The following is a 16,283-nucleotide window of genomic DNA, read 5'->3' on the forward strand; positions in this document are numbered from 1 at the left end:
CCCCCTGCTCCCCGCCCCACACACCCGTCCTCCCCTAGCAAGATGGCACCCACTAGAAGTTTCCCAGACAGACCGCACTCTGTTACCACCAAGCCCTTGTTCCTGCTGTTCCCTCTGCCTGTCACACGATTCCCAGCACTCCATCTGGCCAGCCCCTTCCGGCTGCCCCTGCAGAGCCCTTCCTCTGGTAAGCCTTCCCTGGTCTCCCAGGACCATATGAAGTCTTAGCAAGCATCCTATTTGATTTTTTTTTTTTAATATTTATTTATTTGGCTGTTGCACATCTTAGTTGCAGCATATGGGATCTTTAGTTGCAGCACAGTATCTCTTAATTTTGCATGTGAGATCTAGTTCCCTGACCAGGGATCGAACCTGGCACCCACTACTCTGGGAGCTCGGAGTCTTAGCCTCTGGACTACCAGGGAAGTCCCACCCTATCTGTTACCGCACGTGTCACAATATCAGTATTGGGTTGTCTGACAATCTGCCACCCACCTGTCTCAAGGGGCTGAGACAAGTCCTGATCACCGCTACATTCCAGGGGTTCAGAGAGGCCCTGACTCCAAGGGAACAAGAGCCCCCTGATAAATGTGTGATGAATGAAATGAGGAGGAAAGGGCAGGTAAGGACCTTGTAACCCTTAGAGCCAAGGAGCCTCTTCAGAGTGAAATGTCAGGACCTTTGACCCTGTGCTTTGGAGACCAGAGGTCTGAATTTGAGCCCAGCTCTACCGTTTAATTCACCACTGAACCTTGAGCTAGTGACCAGTGGCATGAGACGCACTGGTCATCTCCAAAGCCCCTGGTTTCCCTGTCAATGAAATGAGAATTATTTAAAAAATAGCACCTTCCATACGCCTGGTGGGGATTAGGGTTGAATGAGAAAATTCCTGCAAAGACATTAGCACATTTCTAGATTCTTAAAAACACTCTATAAATTTAGCTGTTGATTTTTTTAAACTCATGTTTTCTATTTTTGACTGTGCTGGGTCTTCATTGCTGCGCACAGGCTTTCTCTAGTGGCAGCAAGTGGAGGCTACTCTTCACTGCGGCACGTGGGCTTCTCACTGCAGTGGCTTCTCTTATTGGGGAGCACAGGCTCTAGGCATATGGGCTTCAGTAGTTGCAGCTAGCAGACCCACTCTAGTGCGTGGGTTCAGTAGTTGTAGCTAATGGGCTTAGTGGCTTCTCGGCATGTGGAATCTTCCCAGACCAGGGATTGAACCCATGTCCCCAGCATTGGCAGGGGGACTCCCATCCACTGCACCACCAGGGAAGTCCTAACTATTGATTTTGTTTGAATAGGCAAAAAAGCAGTGCCTGGTGTCACCTGAAAACTCATCTCTGCAAGCAAGTGCTTTTATCTTTCCATTGTTAAGATCATAAACACTTGTAAACAAACAAAAGACAGAAGGATAGAACAGCACAGCCCTTCTCAGCCCGCTCCCAGATCATCTGGGCATCTTGTTAAAATGCAGATTCCTCTTCAGAAGGGCCGGGTGGGCCTGGGACTCTGCATTTCTAACCAGTATCCCAGTGACGCTGATGCTCCAGGTCCCTGGACCACATCCTGATTATCCAGGCTCCTGTAAACACCCAGTCTCCATCCTCAGGGGCACCCATACAGAACTGCTCTGTTTGCTTAACTTATTTTTTTTCACGTTTTTTCAATTGAGTTGAAATTCACATAACACAATTCCCATTTCAAAGTGTACTGTTGTGTTTATTACATTCATCGTGTTTGCAACCACCACCCCAATTTCCAGAACATTTCCATCACTCCAAAAGGAAGCCCATCCCCATTAGCACTCATTCCCCATGCCCCTTCCCCCAGTCCCTGGCAACCACTCATCCACTTTCTGTCTCTATGGATGTACCTATTCTGGATATTTCATCTATTTTTTTAAGTACTTTAAATGATAGCACGCTATTTCACCCTTAAATTCTTCGGTATGCATTTCTGAAAAATCAGAACATTTTCCCACATGTTCTTATACTTGACAAGATTAGTGTTAACACCAGAAGATCCATATTGAGTTGTCCCCAAAATGTCTTTTACAGTGAGTTGTTGAGCCAAGATCTAAGTGGCTACACATGGTCTCCAATTTTTTTGTCTTTTAAATTTGTCTTCTGCCCCTCCACCCCCCGACCATTCCATGCCCCCCCCCATTATTAAGTTTCTAAGGAAACCAGATGAATTAAATGAAAACTGTCTCACCTCTGGGTGCATTGGTTTCCTCCATCTTCCGGATTTCCTGTAACCTGGTGATAGTGAAAAGACAGTGAAAGTGTTAGTCGCTCAGTTGTGTCCAACTCTTTGCAACCCCACGGACTGTAGCCCGCCAGGCTCCTCAGTCCATGAAATCCTCCAGGCAAGAAGGCTGGAGCAGGTTGCCAATTCCTACTCCAGGGGATCTTCCCAACCCAGGGACCAAACCCGGGTCTCCTGCATTGCAGGCAGATTCTTCACCATCTGAGCCACCAGGGGAGCCTTTACATGCAACCTGGTAGATAGGTGTAAAGGTTATGGATTCCATATGAAAGTGAAAGTCGCTCAGTCGTGTCTGACTCTTGAAACCCCGTGGACTGTAGCCCTCCAGGCTCTTCTGTCCATGGAATTCTCCAGGCAAGAATACTGGAGTGGGTTGCCATTTCCTTCTCCAGGGGATCTTCCCAACCCCAGGATCGAACTCCAGTTTCCAGCATCACAGACAGATTCTTTACCATCTGAGCCACCATAGATTCCATATGCCACAGGGCAGCTAAGCCCTCAAGCCACAGCCATTGACCCCACGTGCCCTAGAGTCCATGTTTTGCAACAAGAGAAGCCACCACAATGAAAAACCCACACGCCACAACTAGAGAAAGTCCAAGCAGCAGCCAAGACTCAGCGTAGCCATAAATAAGTAAATAAAAGTTTTGAAAATTACAAAGAAGATGCTGTAGACATCCTCCTGCATCACAAGGAGCCCCATCCGGCCAGGCTGTCCCAGGACTGTTCCAGGATCTTGGCTGTTAAGTAAGACAGGGCTCAAGAAAGGAATTTTTGCTTTGATGTGAAAAGATGAGCTGAGCCAGTGAAGAGCTGGGCTGCAGCTCAGGCTGGCTCCACAGAACATCAAGAGGGAAGCCAAGTGTCCCAGCCCCGCCTGCCCTGAGGAAAAGACAGCCATGAAGCCACCCCCGCACCCCTACATGTGTTCCCCAATACCATGCCCACTGACCCCACCTCTCTCCCTCCTTTCTCATCTAGTTCTACGGGGCCTCTGTTGCTTATGAGAATGCTCTGAGAGTATTCAACATCGTCTTCACCTCCCTCTTCTCACTGGAATGTGTGCTCAAAGTCATGGCTTTTGGGATTCTGGTAAGTCCGGCCATGGGGCTAAAGCTGTGGGTTAAGGGAGAGCCCAGAGGAGTGCTGGGTGCTGGCAGTGGTCTCCTCACCTGGCCCCTCTGCCCCCAACCCCAGTGGTGACTTGAGCGTCCCTCCAGTGCACACAGATCCCATATGCTTAGGTGTTCTCATACTTCCCAAGTAACACCAAACTCTGTGCATCTTATTAAATGATGTGATGAGAGAGGGTAATTATGATTTTGGAGATAAGGAAACGGAGATCCAGACAAGCCGAGTCCATAGTATTCAAACTGTTCTAGCCACAATCTGCAGTAAGAAATACGCTTTGCAATGGAGCCCAATACACAGAAGTACATGCATGCATGCATCCTAAGTCGCTTCAGTCGTGCCCGACTCTTTGCAACCCCTGGACAGTAGCCTGCCAGGCTCCTCTGTCGGTGGGACTCTCCAGGCAGGATAATGGAGTGGGTTGTCATGCCCTCCTCCAGGGGATCTTCCCGACCCAGGGATGGAACCCACATCTCTTATGTCTCCTGCATTAGCAGGTGGGCTGTTTACCACTAGCACCATCTGGGAAGCCCACACAGAAGTGCAGACAACCGAAATGAAATTTTCTCAGAATCCATCTCTCCCGTTAGAATATACCCTATACTCTGAGGTTGTCTATTTTCTTGATTCCATGTTCGCACCCCACCCCCTTTTTTTATTTGCCGGTCCCACAGCATATGGGATCTTAGTTCCTCAGCCAGGGATGGAACCTCCACCCCCTGCAGTGGAAGCACAGAGTCTTAACCACTGTCCTGCCAGGAAAGTACTGCCCCCTCCTTTTTATAATGTAATTCATGACCCACTAACAAGTACAAGTGGCCTTAACCTGAGGTCTGTTGACTCCCAAAGGGATCTGTGGATAGGGGACAGATTTCTGTGAGGGGACCCATGAAATGAGATGTGAAAAAATTACACTTGTATTTTTCACCAGCCGCTAATTGGACTTTAGAGTTTCCTTCTGTCTTAAAAGTAGACGGCAGACCCCCCAGGGTTACCAATATGATCTGTGCCACTGAATCAAATCACACGTTCTCATACTGAATCCAAGAGCTTGCAGGTACGTCAGCCCTCCGTATCTGTAGGTTCTGCATCCGAGGACTCAACCCATTTGATTGGCGGTTGGTTGAATCCACAGATGTGAGACCTGAGGATATGGAGGCCCACCTGTCAAGCACTTGAGAATATGCTTAGCCCACCTCTCTAAGAAGAATGACCTGCAGCTTATGGTGTTAGCAGACGGAGGCTGGGTTCTCACCTCAGCTTCCTGAGATGGTAAAAAGTGTCAGCTTTGGCACAAGACAGACCTCGAGTCTGATTGTATTCAGGCTGTGTCACCTCCGCTCTCTCCTCCGTCACAAGAAAAGCCCATCCTCTGTGTCTCCCTCAGAAGAGCTCTTGCAAACCTCAAATGCAAGTAATGCGAGTCTGGAGACTGAGGGGGAAGCCTGGCATGTTGTGAGTGCTAAGTTACTTCAGTCTGTCCGACTCATTTGCAACCCTATGGACTGTAGCCTGCCAGGCTCCTCTGTCCATGGGTTTCTCCAGGCAAGAATACTGGAGTAGATTTCCATGCCCTCCTCCAGGGGATCTTCCTGACCCAGGGATCGAACCTGCATCTCCTGCACTGGCAGGCGGTTCTTTATCACTGAGCCACCTGGGAAGTCCTGGAGCACCCATACTTGAGCACTCAGCCCCTTTCTAGACATGTGACCAAAAGCAAAGCATTCAGCCCCTTTGCTTTTGTGTCTACATCTACAACATGAGAGAACCACACACCCAGCCAGAGCTGAGGGGATCATGAGCATGGACCCAACTGCCCAACGCAGTTGTGTCTTATGATTTTTTTTTCCCCCAGTCAGTGTTCTGGTGGTAAAGTGATGCAATCTGCCAGGGCCTGGAACCCCATCTCCTCCACCCCTGATAATCCTGCACAGTTCTGCACTGAGCCTTCCCCTTCAGTCTTAGATGAAACCCCAAGTTCCCCATGTGGAATTTAAATGATAGAAGGGAAGCTTCTAGTCCAGGGGGCTTGAAGCATGTGGCCAGCCACCTAGAAAGTTGTATTTGTGGCCCCGCATAAGTAGAGCCTGAGACGAGAATTGAATGCAAGGGATTTATCTGGAAGGTGACCCCAGGAAGCCTCATAAGAGAGAGAGGGAGTGAGACAGAGAAGGGAAGGCTGCCAGCACAGGGTGTCTTGTTGAGCAGCTTAGCAGTGCTGGCAACTGGAGTGCAGTTCCATGGAAGACCTCTGAGAGGCAGCAGAGATCACATACTCTGGTCATCTCACCCATGGTGAGGGAGCTGGGGTATTTGTCCCCCAGGGCTCATAAGCCATAATGAAGAGCTGCTCCCAAAGAAGCTGTTAATTACCCCCAACAAGGATGCTGCTACAGAACACCCCTGGGCAGAGTGACGAGGTTGCACAGTCAAATATGATTACATATGGGTAGGACCCTAGCAGCAGCTAAATACCCAAAAGTGCCTGTGGAAACTGAGTTCCTCTCAATCCTAAAACAACATCCATCTATTGAGAACCTGCATGCATGCATGCTTAGTCATGTCTGACTCTGCAACCCCATGGACTAGCCCGCCAGGCTCTTCTGTCCATGGGATTTTCCAGGCAAGAATACTGGCATGGGTTGCCATTTCCTCCTCCAGGAGACCTTCCCAACCCAGAGATCGAACCAGCATCTCCTGAGTCTCCTGCATTGGCAGGCAGATTTTTTACCACTGAACCACCTGGGAAGCCCTACTGTATACCAGACCCCACACTCAGTGACTCACACGCATTATCAGACTGTTGTTATACCCTTATGTTCCATAAGAGGGCCTTGAGGCCAAAGCAGTCCAACTCTGAGGACATTTGATTCATACATGCTAGAAGAATTTGATCCTGAGAAGCACGGCTCCAAAGCCCAGGTCCATCTCTGTGAGGCAGAGGGGCTGCTGCTGTGTGAGATGCTTAGGGGAGAAGCTGACTGTTTAGAATGGCGTCCAAGCTCTGTCCCACCCTCTGCTTTTGTGAGAATGCTGGGAAAGCCTGTGTTTAGCGTGGGGCCCACTGAACCTTGAGAGAAGAGCTATTTGAGCCACACCCTTAGATCCAGGCAGAGGTGCTTCCTCACTGTGGGCTCAAGCTGTGTGACATATTTCAGTGTTTTAACAGCAGCATACTATACCTGTGTCCCAGTTGCACCAAAATCCAGCCCAGGGATGTATCAGTCATGATAGATCAAATTAAGCTGCAGTAACAAACAGCCCCCATATTTCAGTTGCTCCAGTCAACAAAGGGTTTGTGGACACCCAGCAGGAGTGGAGCGGGGGTGGGGGAGCTGTTTGCCTTCAATTACTCAGAGATCCAGGCTCACGGAGCAGCTGCCACCTGGAGCAGCTGCCACCTGGAACACTGCTGGTCACCAGACCCAGGGTGAAGAGAGTTCTGGCGAGTACTGTGCTTGCCCAGAGGGGAATCCTGCTGCCTCTTGTTCACAACCCATTGGCTATAACTGGACTCACAGCCTTGTGTGTAACTAGATACACAAGGTGACCAGGAAACGGAGGCACAGAGAGGTTAAGTCATTGGCCCGCAGCCACATGGCTGGATGACAGTATAGCTGGGATGTGAGCCCAGAGGCCATTGTCTTAGCGAGTTTGCTATAAGCACAGTCCTGATTCAGCGTGGTCCTGTCCATGGACCCTGGATTGGCCCAGATTTGGGTTCAAATCCTGTTTCTTCACCTCTGTGATGCCTGAGGTGAGCAACTTTGCTCTCTGAGCCTCAGTTGCCTTGTATAAAACAGGTGATAAGCCTTCCCTCTGACGGTCTTTGCAAGGATCCCAGTGACGTCAATTATGATGCATCCGAGGTCTCAGGGGAGCCTTGGAACTGCTGGAGAATCAAGGCACAGCCCAGAAGGGCAGCCCTGTCGCCCCTCGACCAGTGAGGCTGAAACAGCACCTGGAGGGGCCCCCCTCTGGGATCAAGCAAGCCATGGGAAGGCAGAGGGGGTCTCAGGGAGGGAGGGGGCACTCAGAGTACATGATATCTGAACAGCAAGGTACATTCTGCTGTTTGATTGACTGTAACTGTTCCGGGCACTCAGTCTGGTCTGCAGCTGTGCCTCTAATGGGCCCCCTGGGCTGGACATGGGGGCTAGCCCTGGAGCCCTGCGTTGGCATGTCTATCTTGTGGGTCCCCATTCTAGAATTATTTTCGCGATGCCTGGAACATCTTCGACTTTGTGACTGTTCTGGGCAGCATCACCGACATCCTCGTGACCGAGTTTGGGGTAAGTGTCCCGCCAGCTTCTCTCCGGGCAGTTCCTGGCTGGGCTGGGAGAGGTGAGGAGGAGGTCCCAGAGGAGCAGAGGGTCCCGACAGCCACAGCTGGGCAAGCCAGCACTTGACCTTGACCAAAGAGGGGTAAGCGGGGGCCCCCGGGATCAAGGCAGCCCTTCAGGGGGCTATGTGGGGAGACGGGGGTGTCCAAAGCCCCCAGCGCTGCAGTGTGAATTCCCTGCATCTTGGCTACTGATGTATGAATAGATACTGTGGGTAAGCTCATTGAGAAAACAAAGACACTTAAAGGATCTCAAGGCTGAGCCCTGCCCTCCAAACAGCACAGTGTTGAGGGTCCAAAGGGAACCAGCTTCAAGTCTATCCTGCTTGAACTAACCATCTTCTGGCTCATGGGCAGGAGGGAGCCACGGCTCTCAGGTTAATGGGGGAACACCCTTCCCAGGACTTTAGGAGGGTCCCCTGGACATGTGTCTTCCTGTATCCCCAGGCCTGGCAGGTTCCCAGTGTGGGGGTCTCTGGATGTAAGTGTGGTGGGCTGTGGGCCACATCGTCTTTCCCCCTTGTCTGGAAGATTCAGGGTCCCAGAGCTGCTGTCTCAGACCCCTTCCTTGGCCATTTGCCAGTGAGCCCAGGCTTGAGGGCCCTTGGGAGGCTGGGGGGAGGGTAGGAGATCCTCGCAGAGGAAGCAAAAGGGCAAAGAATGTCAGAGCCAAGGGCCAGGGGTAGTATCAACCTTGTCATAATAACAACAAAAATAAATGATAGGTGACAAGAATCATGCACTCACTGCATGCCAGGCTCTGTGCCAAGCGTTTTATGGATTAACTCATGGTTCAGGTTGGGAGGTTCAGGTTAGTAGGTTCAACTGAAGGGATCTGAAGGCAGAGACCACTCACCGGGCAGAAGGGAAGGAGCCCAGTCACCGTGAGGAGCTGTTGCCTGCCCAGGTGCTGAAGTCAGAGAGGGGCTACCTGGTGGAAACTGTGGGCACCGAGGGACGGAGCACCCACCAAAGGCAGGCCAAACCAGGCACAGATCATCAGCAGAAATACCCTACCCTTCTCTCCTCCCACCCTCTATCTCCTGCCACCCACTTCCACTGGCCAAACCCAGCCAGAAAGGAGCCAGGAGGCCGGAAAGCCAGGGCAATTCTCAGAACAGGCAGAGAACAGAGAGTAGACCTGGGTGGGGCGAGGCCCAAGGAAGAGGGTGTTGCCCCATTTCACAGATGAGGAAGCAGATGCTCAGGAAAATGAGGGACACACCTCAGGGCCTGCAGCCAGGCCTGGTGACTCCTGGGGGCACGGTGGTGCTCCCTGGGGCATCCCTAACTGAGCCCCTGGCAGAAAGGGATCATTTGGGCCCCTTTTCTGCCCTGTCAGCCTCGTACAACTGGGAAGCTCCACCAAAGAGGGACCATTCTCTAACCCATCTGCCAACACCCCCACCCAAGTGGTATTCTGGCCACAATTCCTTGCCTTCAGCTCCAGTGAACCCAAAGTTCCCCCTTCCCTCGTCTCAGCCCTGACACCTTCCTCTAGAGAGGTCATGCCCAGCTGGGGGCTATCCCCATTGGGGTACCTCCATCTGGCCACTGTCCTCTCCCTGGCAGAGAGCCAGAGCTTAGACCTCATTGTCTGTCTGAGGTTTTTAAGAGGTCTGGGCTCCTCCTGACAATCAAAATTATCTTGCCACCCACCCAAAGATAAGACAGCCTTGAACCAAAATCTCTCTGGATCAAGATCTTAGAAGAGGTGACCCACCACCCCAGTAGGGCAGGTAGAGGAAGTTGGTTGAAGCTCTGGTTGCCAGTAAGAGATCTGTAGGATTGGACCCCAGTGGCTTGTTCTCCCGACTACAAGATGTGGGAAGGAAGGATGGGGCATGGGATCCAATTCAGGGATGTCAGGACTGTTGTAGTAGTCAAACAGCCCTCCCTACAAGCTGTTTGACCTTGGGTAACTTGTATTACCTCTTCTCGTCCTGAATCTGGGACTAACCTTCATAACCAACCTCATCAGACCCTTGGAAGCCTCACGTTCACCCATGCATTCATAGAAGTGCACATTAAGCACCTGCTGTATGCCAGGCACTGGTAGAGGTGCCGAGGACAGAGCAAAACAGACAAGAATGCCTGCCCCCGGAGGGCTGACACTCTAGGACAGGAGAGGGCAACTGTGAACAAATCAGACTGCTTGACGTAAAGTGCTTGGCACAGAACCAGCCAGGAATTAGTTCACGAATGGTGGTTATTATTATTGTTCTTGCTGTTATTACTGTGAATGAACTTGGGGTTGAGATCTGTTAGGCAGCACCCCAGCCCTGAATTCTAATCACTTGGTGGGAAAGATAGAGGGTGGGCATTTGGACCCTTTTACTTTTAGGAGGATAAACTCCCAACCTGGAGGCAGGGTGGGGATGGGCTGGGGGTGGGGGGTGGTCACCCTACTGAGCAAAGAGCCCTCAGCAGCCCCTTTCTGCCTCCCAGGTAAGCCCACTAGGTCTGAAGGCAGCGTTCAGCCAGGCTGAGGCAGGGGGAGCCAGACCACTGGGAGAGCAAGTCCCCAGGGTTTTGGGGGAGGGGGAGAGGGTGTGAGGCCCATTGGGCCTCAGCTGCGCCCCCAAGTGGCTGGGGTGACATGGGTTTGCCCTGCGTGCGATGGATAATGACTGTGTTTCTTGTCTTGTCTCTTTTCATGCCTGCTCTTTAAACTGTATATTGGCACAACGCCGTCTGAAAAACTCATCCAATCAAAATGCACTATGAAATTCATTTGTTCATCCATGACGTGGTCTGTGTGTTCATACACCAATGACTATCTCCCAACCCACCACCACCACCCCCACTCCCCGCCCGGGAACCGAAACCCATTGGTTTTTTGGCACTGGTTACAAATCAACCTAAAAAACGCTGAACACGCCTCCCCAACTGCCCCCGCCCGCCCGCTCCCCCTCCATCTTCAACATCTGCATCTAGAATCCGGTTGGTCTTACTTCTTTCTGAAGTCTAAATGCCTTACATTAACTGTGAACGCATCTTCTCGCATCAGCATTGCATGTCACGCCCTGGGCTTTTTAAACTTGGATTGCCTGATGCACCCTCCTATCCCCGCTGGGTCTGTCTGTCAGTCTCTCCAAACCCTCCTGACTTCCCTCCTCCCCTCATTCCCACAGTCTCTCTTCCTCTGGTTTTTATTGGGTTTCTGAGTTGGGGTTTTCTGTTGGGGTTGGTTTGTGTCTTCTGCAAAGAGAAGGATGGGTTTGCCCCCCAGGCAGCGCCTCCCCTAGGACAGGCTGGCTGGCTGCGTCTCCCACCCCATTCCTTACACACAGCCCTGTACTCAGAGCCCTCAGCCACTCTCTCAGCACTCCTGTCCCAGTTCAGCTCCATGGAGCCCCGGGGCCCCAGGAAATCTCCACCAGTCCCTTACCCCATTCCAAGCCCATGAGCTCTTCCGGTTTGAGGACCAGTGATGTGCATCTCCAAGTCTGATGGAGGAGGTCTGAGGGCCCTGCAGTGTGTGGGCAAAGAGGCTCAGGTGAGGCGGACACAAAAAAGCCAGGACTCAGGTCTTGCTGCTTCCAGGTGGGCCAGCCACCTGACGCCCTCTCCTGGAGCCCTGAGATGCAGGGGCTTCTGTCCCCCTCCCCCCACCCAGACATAGTCCCTATACACGCATGCTGTCTGCTCTTTCCTGTTCAGCCTCTGACTCTCCTCTCTTTCTCTCTGTCTCCCTTTGTCGCTGTCTCTGTCTCTCTTTCCCTTTCTCTTTTTTGCTCTTGCAGTCTTCCTGTCTTGATCCTCCCCCACCCACCCCCCCCCCCACACACACACAGTCCCTCCCTTCTGTTATATCCATCCACCCTGCACACACCCGCACCCCCACCCCGGATGCCCCGTCTCCGTCTCTCCCTCGCCTAACTTATTCGGCTCCCTACATAACTGCACACTCCTCCCTCTGTTCAATCCCACTTGGGGACTTCCCTGGTAGTCCAGTGGCTAAGATTCTGTGCCCCAAGTGCAGGGGGCCTGGGTTCAATCCCTGGTCAGGGAACTAAGATCCCACATGCCACAACTGAAAGATCCCACAGGCTGCAGCTAAGACGTGGTGCAGCCAAACAAATAAATAAGTATTTTAAAAAGAGAGAGAGAGAAGAAGTCCCACCTGCCTCTGCCCCTCCCCCACCCTCCCCTGAGCGCCTTTGAAGGATGCCTCTCAATGGCATCTTTGCACCAGGATCTCCTCTCCCCTGCTAGTTAGCCATACATAAGCACTCACCCACTAGACACTTAATGAACCCCAATTCAGTGCCCCAGATTGGGGGGTTGGATAGAGGCAGACACCATCACTGCCCCCTCCCCCATCGCATCACCTAGTCGTGTAGTGAGGGGGGGGAGGGTAGGCATTGGTCAAATAAGCCCTGAAACACACTTGAAATTTAACTGTGTTGCACGCTGAAGTATAAACAGTGTTAACAAGGTGGAGAGGGGGAGAAAAGGGCATTGGAGGCCCAGGATAGCACATGCAAAGGTCCTGGGGCAGATCAGAGCATGCAGGGGCCAGGGTCTTCAAGTGAGAGGATGTGGCTAGAGCAAAGAGTGGAGGAAGGCTGATCTGGAAAAAGTGAAGAGGTCAGAAGGGGACAGGACTGGGCCTTGTTGTGGGGGTCTGGGAGGATCTGGAGCAGAGGAGGTGTGGTAGGAAGTGTGGTTACACCAGACGCTGCAGCTGCAGAGCAGGGAGTAGGAAGGCAGGGGGCTGGGCTGGAAGTGAGCACCAGGAATCCCAGTGAGAGATGACATCAGAAGAGGGAGGGAACAATCGGAGGACTGGCCATCTGAGCAGGGGCCTCTCCAGGACCTGGAGATGGGTCGGGTCTGGGCTGGGGGTAGACAGAAACACCTCAAGGGTTTGAGTCTGGCTTGAACCATGAGACAGAAGTTAGGGAATGCCAGGAGAGGGTCAGGTAATGGGAAGAGCACAGGTGTGGGCACAGTAGGCTTGACGGGCACCCTGGAAGAAGTCAGGTAGGCAGGTGGTTATGGGAGCTGGATTCCCAGGCAAGATCTGGGCTGGAGATGGGGTCTTCAAGTGGCAGGATTTCTCTGGAGCACTGAGGTCAGTGGTTCCCACGTCCTTCTAAGCACTCACATCCCCTGCACACAGCAAGCCTTCCAGGGCCTGCATCCCTCCCCTTCAGCCTAGAACCAGGAAGCACTAGGCAGGGTTGGAGGAGAGGACTGATCCTTCGCGGCTGTGGACAGAAAGATGGAAACTAGGAAGAAGGAAGTCAGAAGTTCTGCAGGTACTTGAAGGACTCTATGCAGACCCAGGGGGAGATAGAAGAATGGATGAGGGCAAACTAGAAACTTCCCCTGTCCTGTCACCCAGACCTCTTTCACCTCTACCCCCTCCCCCGCCCCCTGTGTGTCTCCTCTCTCCCTGGCTCAAAGAAGGGCAGCATGCTCTCTGCACGCGTCTCCCGGCAAAGCCCCCTTGCTTCTCCTGCATGGTGGCAGCTCCCACCTCCTGCTCTGCCCCCAGCCCCCAGAGGCTGCTTCCAGGGCCTGTCTGCCTTTGCATGAATCCACATGTTATGCCCCGCTCCATGAAGGGATGGCTCGTACTCTGGGGGGTGGGTGGGAGGGGACTGGGGACACCTGGGCCGTCGGCCCTGGTCCCAAATGGGTGGCCGAGCAGGGCTGGGAGTCAGGTCCACAGGGCACGGAGGGTGACTTTCAGTCAAGCTGGGTTGGGAGGGTTTATTTAAGGCACTCGAGACATTCTCATTCTGGTTGGGCCCCGTGTGGTCAGGGTAGGAGCCCCATACCCCTCCTCCATCCTAAATGTCTACCTAAGGGTCAACTGATATGTTCCAGAGAGCATCCCAGACTTTTCTGGCAAACCCAGAGGCCTCTTACCATCTTTAGAAATTCCTTGAACCACCCCTCCCATTCCTGCCTCTCATCTCCCAGGCCAGAATTAGCTAGATCCAGTGTCTGGGAAACCCCCAAGAAGCACTAGATAGATTGCCCATATAATTCATTGTCCAAACTTTTGAGGCCAAAAGGGTCGCTGAAAAGGGGGCAACCTGAATGACCACCCCTGTGCCATTTGTGGGGTGAGGGCTAGGCCAGTTTTGACGCTGCTACATGGCCTTATCTAGAGCTTCTCCTAGTCCCCTGGTGGCCCCTCTGCTTCCAACCCACTGATGAGTGGTGGTTTCTGGGCCTGCCTAAAATGCCTCATACCACAAATACCTCTGGTCCCCAAGCAGATACCAGAAGCCAGGAAACCCGTTCCATTTCTAGGAACCTTGGTGAACTGGAGGACACGTGGCCTGCTTCAAGGCAGGCGGCCACATCTAAGCCTCAAGTAACTGCTACCAGCAGAAGCAGCCTCAGGATGGCCCAAAAGGCAGATTTGAGGGCAAAAATCTGACTTAAATGGGCAACTATTTTTAATTTCTAAAAGAAAACTCCTTGGGCCCAACAAAATAGTTTCCTTGGCCAGATTTGGTCCATGCGTGACTTCCAGTCTCTGGCACCCCAGCAGCACCCTTGAAGCCCCAGCAGGCAAGCCCCTGGACAGTCACGTGGCAACCATCTAGTCACCGAGACCCAACAGCCCTGTCTCCCCACCCCCACCCCACCCGGGGTTCTGGCTCGGGAGGGAGGAACTAGAGGCAGTGACTGCCTTTGAGCAGAGGCAGGGTCCACCCAGGGAGGTCCTGCGGGCAGGGACAGCCTCACCTCCCGGCCCCCAGCACCAGCCCCTCGGTGGACTTGGGCTGATGGCGAGCTCACCCACCCACGGGCGCTGCGCACTTCCTGCTTCCCGCAGGCCTGGTCCCGCGCTACTCCACCCAGTCCCAGAAGCTGAGAAGCCATCCCTGAGAGGGGGGAAAGGGCCCCAAATGCATCTTCTCCGACTCAGCGGGCAGCGAGGACTCGCCCTGCAGCCGAACAGCCCCAGCTCCCTCCCGTCCTCCCCATTCCCGCTCGCCAAGGGGGTAAGAAAAGATGCTCTTCCGCTTCTCCGATTGGCTCAAGCCGCTGCTCCTCTTGGCCGTGGGGTGAGGTCAGGGCGGGCAGGAGCGGGTGGGCAGCTCGGCAGGGCAGGGTGCCCGGTGAGTCCCACGACAGATGCATTTCTGGCCCGGAGCATAACATGCCCTCGGAACCCGCACATGTCCACCAGGCCTGAGCGTGCTGGCTGCCCCCACCCCGCCCTGGTGTTTGTGCATCGTACACGTGTGATGGATTCGGCAACTTGACCCGCTTGTGTCCTATCGTCTCAGTGCATTTGGTTGTTGGGAGAAACAAAAACCATCTCGATTTTTTTCCTGATTGGATGATTCGGATATATTTTCTTTCCTTGTTCTTTTGTTATTTCTTCCCCACCCCACCCACCCCCATTCCTTTCTCTTCCTTCCTTTTTCTTTCCTTTCCCCTTTGCGGATGGGGCTGGCAGGGAGGGTTTATGCTTTTGAGTTGATGCCTTTTCCTCCCTCTCACCCTTTCTCCTCCCCATCCCCTACTTCATTTTTTTGAGTTTTTTTCCTCCGCACCATTGCATTAATAGAGCTTTCTCTCCTCTCCCTCCTTATTTGGGGTCTGGCTTGCTTTTTCCTGTTGGTTGGCTTCATGTAGGGGCCTCTGTGAGTGGTGACAGCTCTGAGCCCCTGGGGGTGGGTGAATGGTCACCCCTCTTTCTCCATCTCCCCAGAATAACTTCATCAACTTGAGCTTCCTCCGCCTCTTCCGAGCTGCCCGGCTCATCAAACTCCTCCGTCAGGGTTACACCATCCGAATTCTTCTCTGGACCTTTGTGCAGTCCTTCAAGGTGAGCCCCAGCCCCTGCCCCTGCCCCTGCCAGGCTAAGAAGAAAAATCAGGATCTCTCCCCCACCCTCACCCCCCTGCCTGCTCTGGTTGAATCTAGAAATCATGTGGAAATGCCTTTATTAATATCATATACCTTACTGGGAATGTGTTATATGCAGGACTCTTTTCTAACTTCCTGCCCCCGGTATGTCTTGAGGGCTCCAAAGGGAATCTCCCAGAGCCACCAAAGATGCCTATCATCCCTGGCACCACTGGCAGCATGCGGCCACCCAACCTGCGGGGGTTGAGCACTGGGACCAGTGAGGGAAACGGCATGGGTAAGGGGCACCCAGCACTATTCTTCATTGCCTTCCTTCCCACCAGGCCCTGCCCTATGTCTGTCTACTGATTGCCATGCTTTTTTTCATCTACGCCATCATTGGGATGCAGGTGAGTGCCAGCCCCCTAATGTTCCGAGAGCACTCCCAAGGAGGGCCACCCCGCTTAGGTAGGGGTGGGTTAGGGGAGCCCGTTTCAGAGAGGCATCACTGTAGATTGAGTGGAGTTTTTCTGAAGCTTCTGGCACCCATGGCCACTCCTAGTCATCATTATCTAATTCCCCAGGTGTTTGGCAACATTGGCATCGATGTGGAGGACGAGGACAGTGATGAAGATGAATTCCAAATCACTGAGCACAATAACTTCCGGACCTTCTTCCAGGCCCTCATGCTTCTCTTCCGGTGAGGCAGGGG

General features: G+C 52.9%; 1 protein-coding gene across 7 annotated transcripts in view; it reads left to right on the forward strand.

The window, feature by feature from the left end:
• CACNA1A (calcium voltage-gated channel subunit alpha1 A) overlaps positions 1-16,283 on the forward strand; it is a 347,269-nt gene that overhangs the window by 302,853 nt on the left and 28,133 nt on the right. For 6 of the 7 annotated variants that reach the window (XR_015166640.1, XM_086408911.1, XM_086408912.1 and 3 more), the window contains exons 31-35: positions 3,253-3,363; positions 7,611-7,694; positions 15,435-15,551; positions 15,916-15,981; positions 16,156-16,271. Coding sequence is in view for 6 of the 7 variants with exons in the window: in XM_086408911.1 (XP_086265037.1) it covers positions 3,253-3,363; positions 7,611-7,694; positions 15,435-15,551; positions 15,916-15,981; positions 16,156-16,271 (494 nt within the window). In the remaining variant the exon portion in view is untranslated. Of the gene's footprint in view, positions 1-3,252; positions 3,364-7,610; positions 7,695-14,549; positions 14,718-15,434; positions 15,552-15,915; positions 15,982-16,155; positions 16,272-16,283 lie in introns of those variants that run through there. The other variant, XM_086408915.1, reaches the window with a different exon arrangement.

Source organism: Bos grunniens, chromosome 7 (assembly GCF_055505025.1).
Source record: "Bos grunniens cultivar Pamir isolate PY7600 chromosome 7, Bosgru_T2T1.0, whole genome shotgun sequence".
Taxonomy (NCBI): Eukaryota; Metazoa; Chordata; class Mammalia; order Artiodactyla; family Bovidae; genus Bos; species Bos grunniens.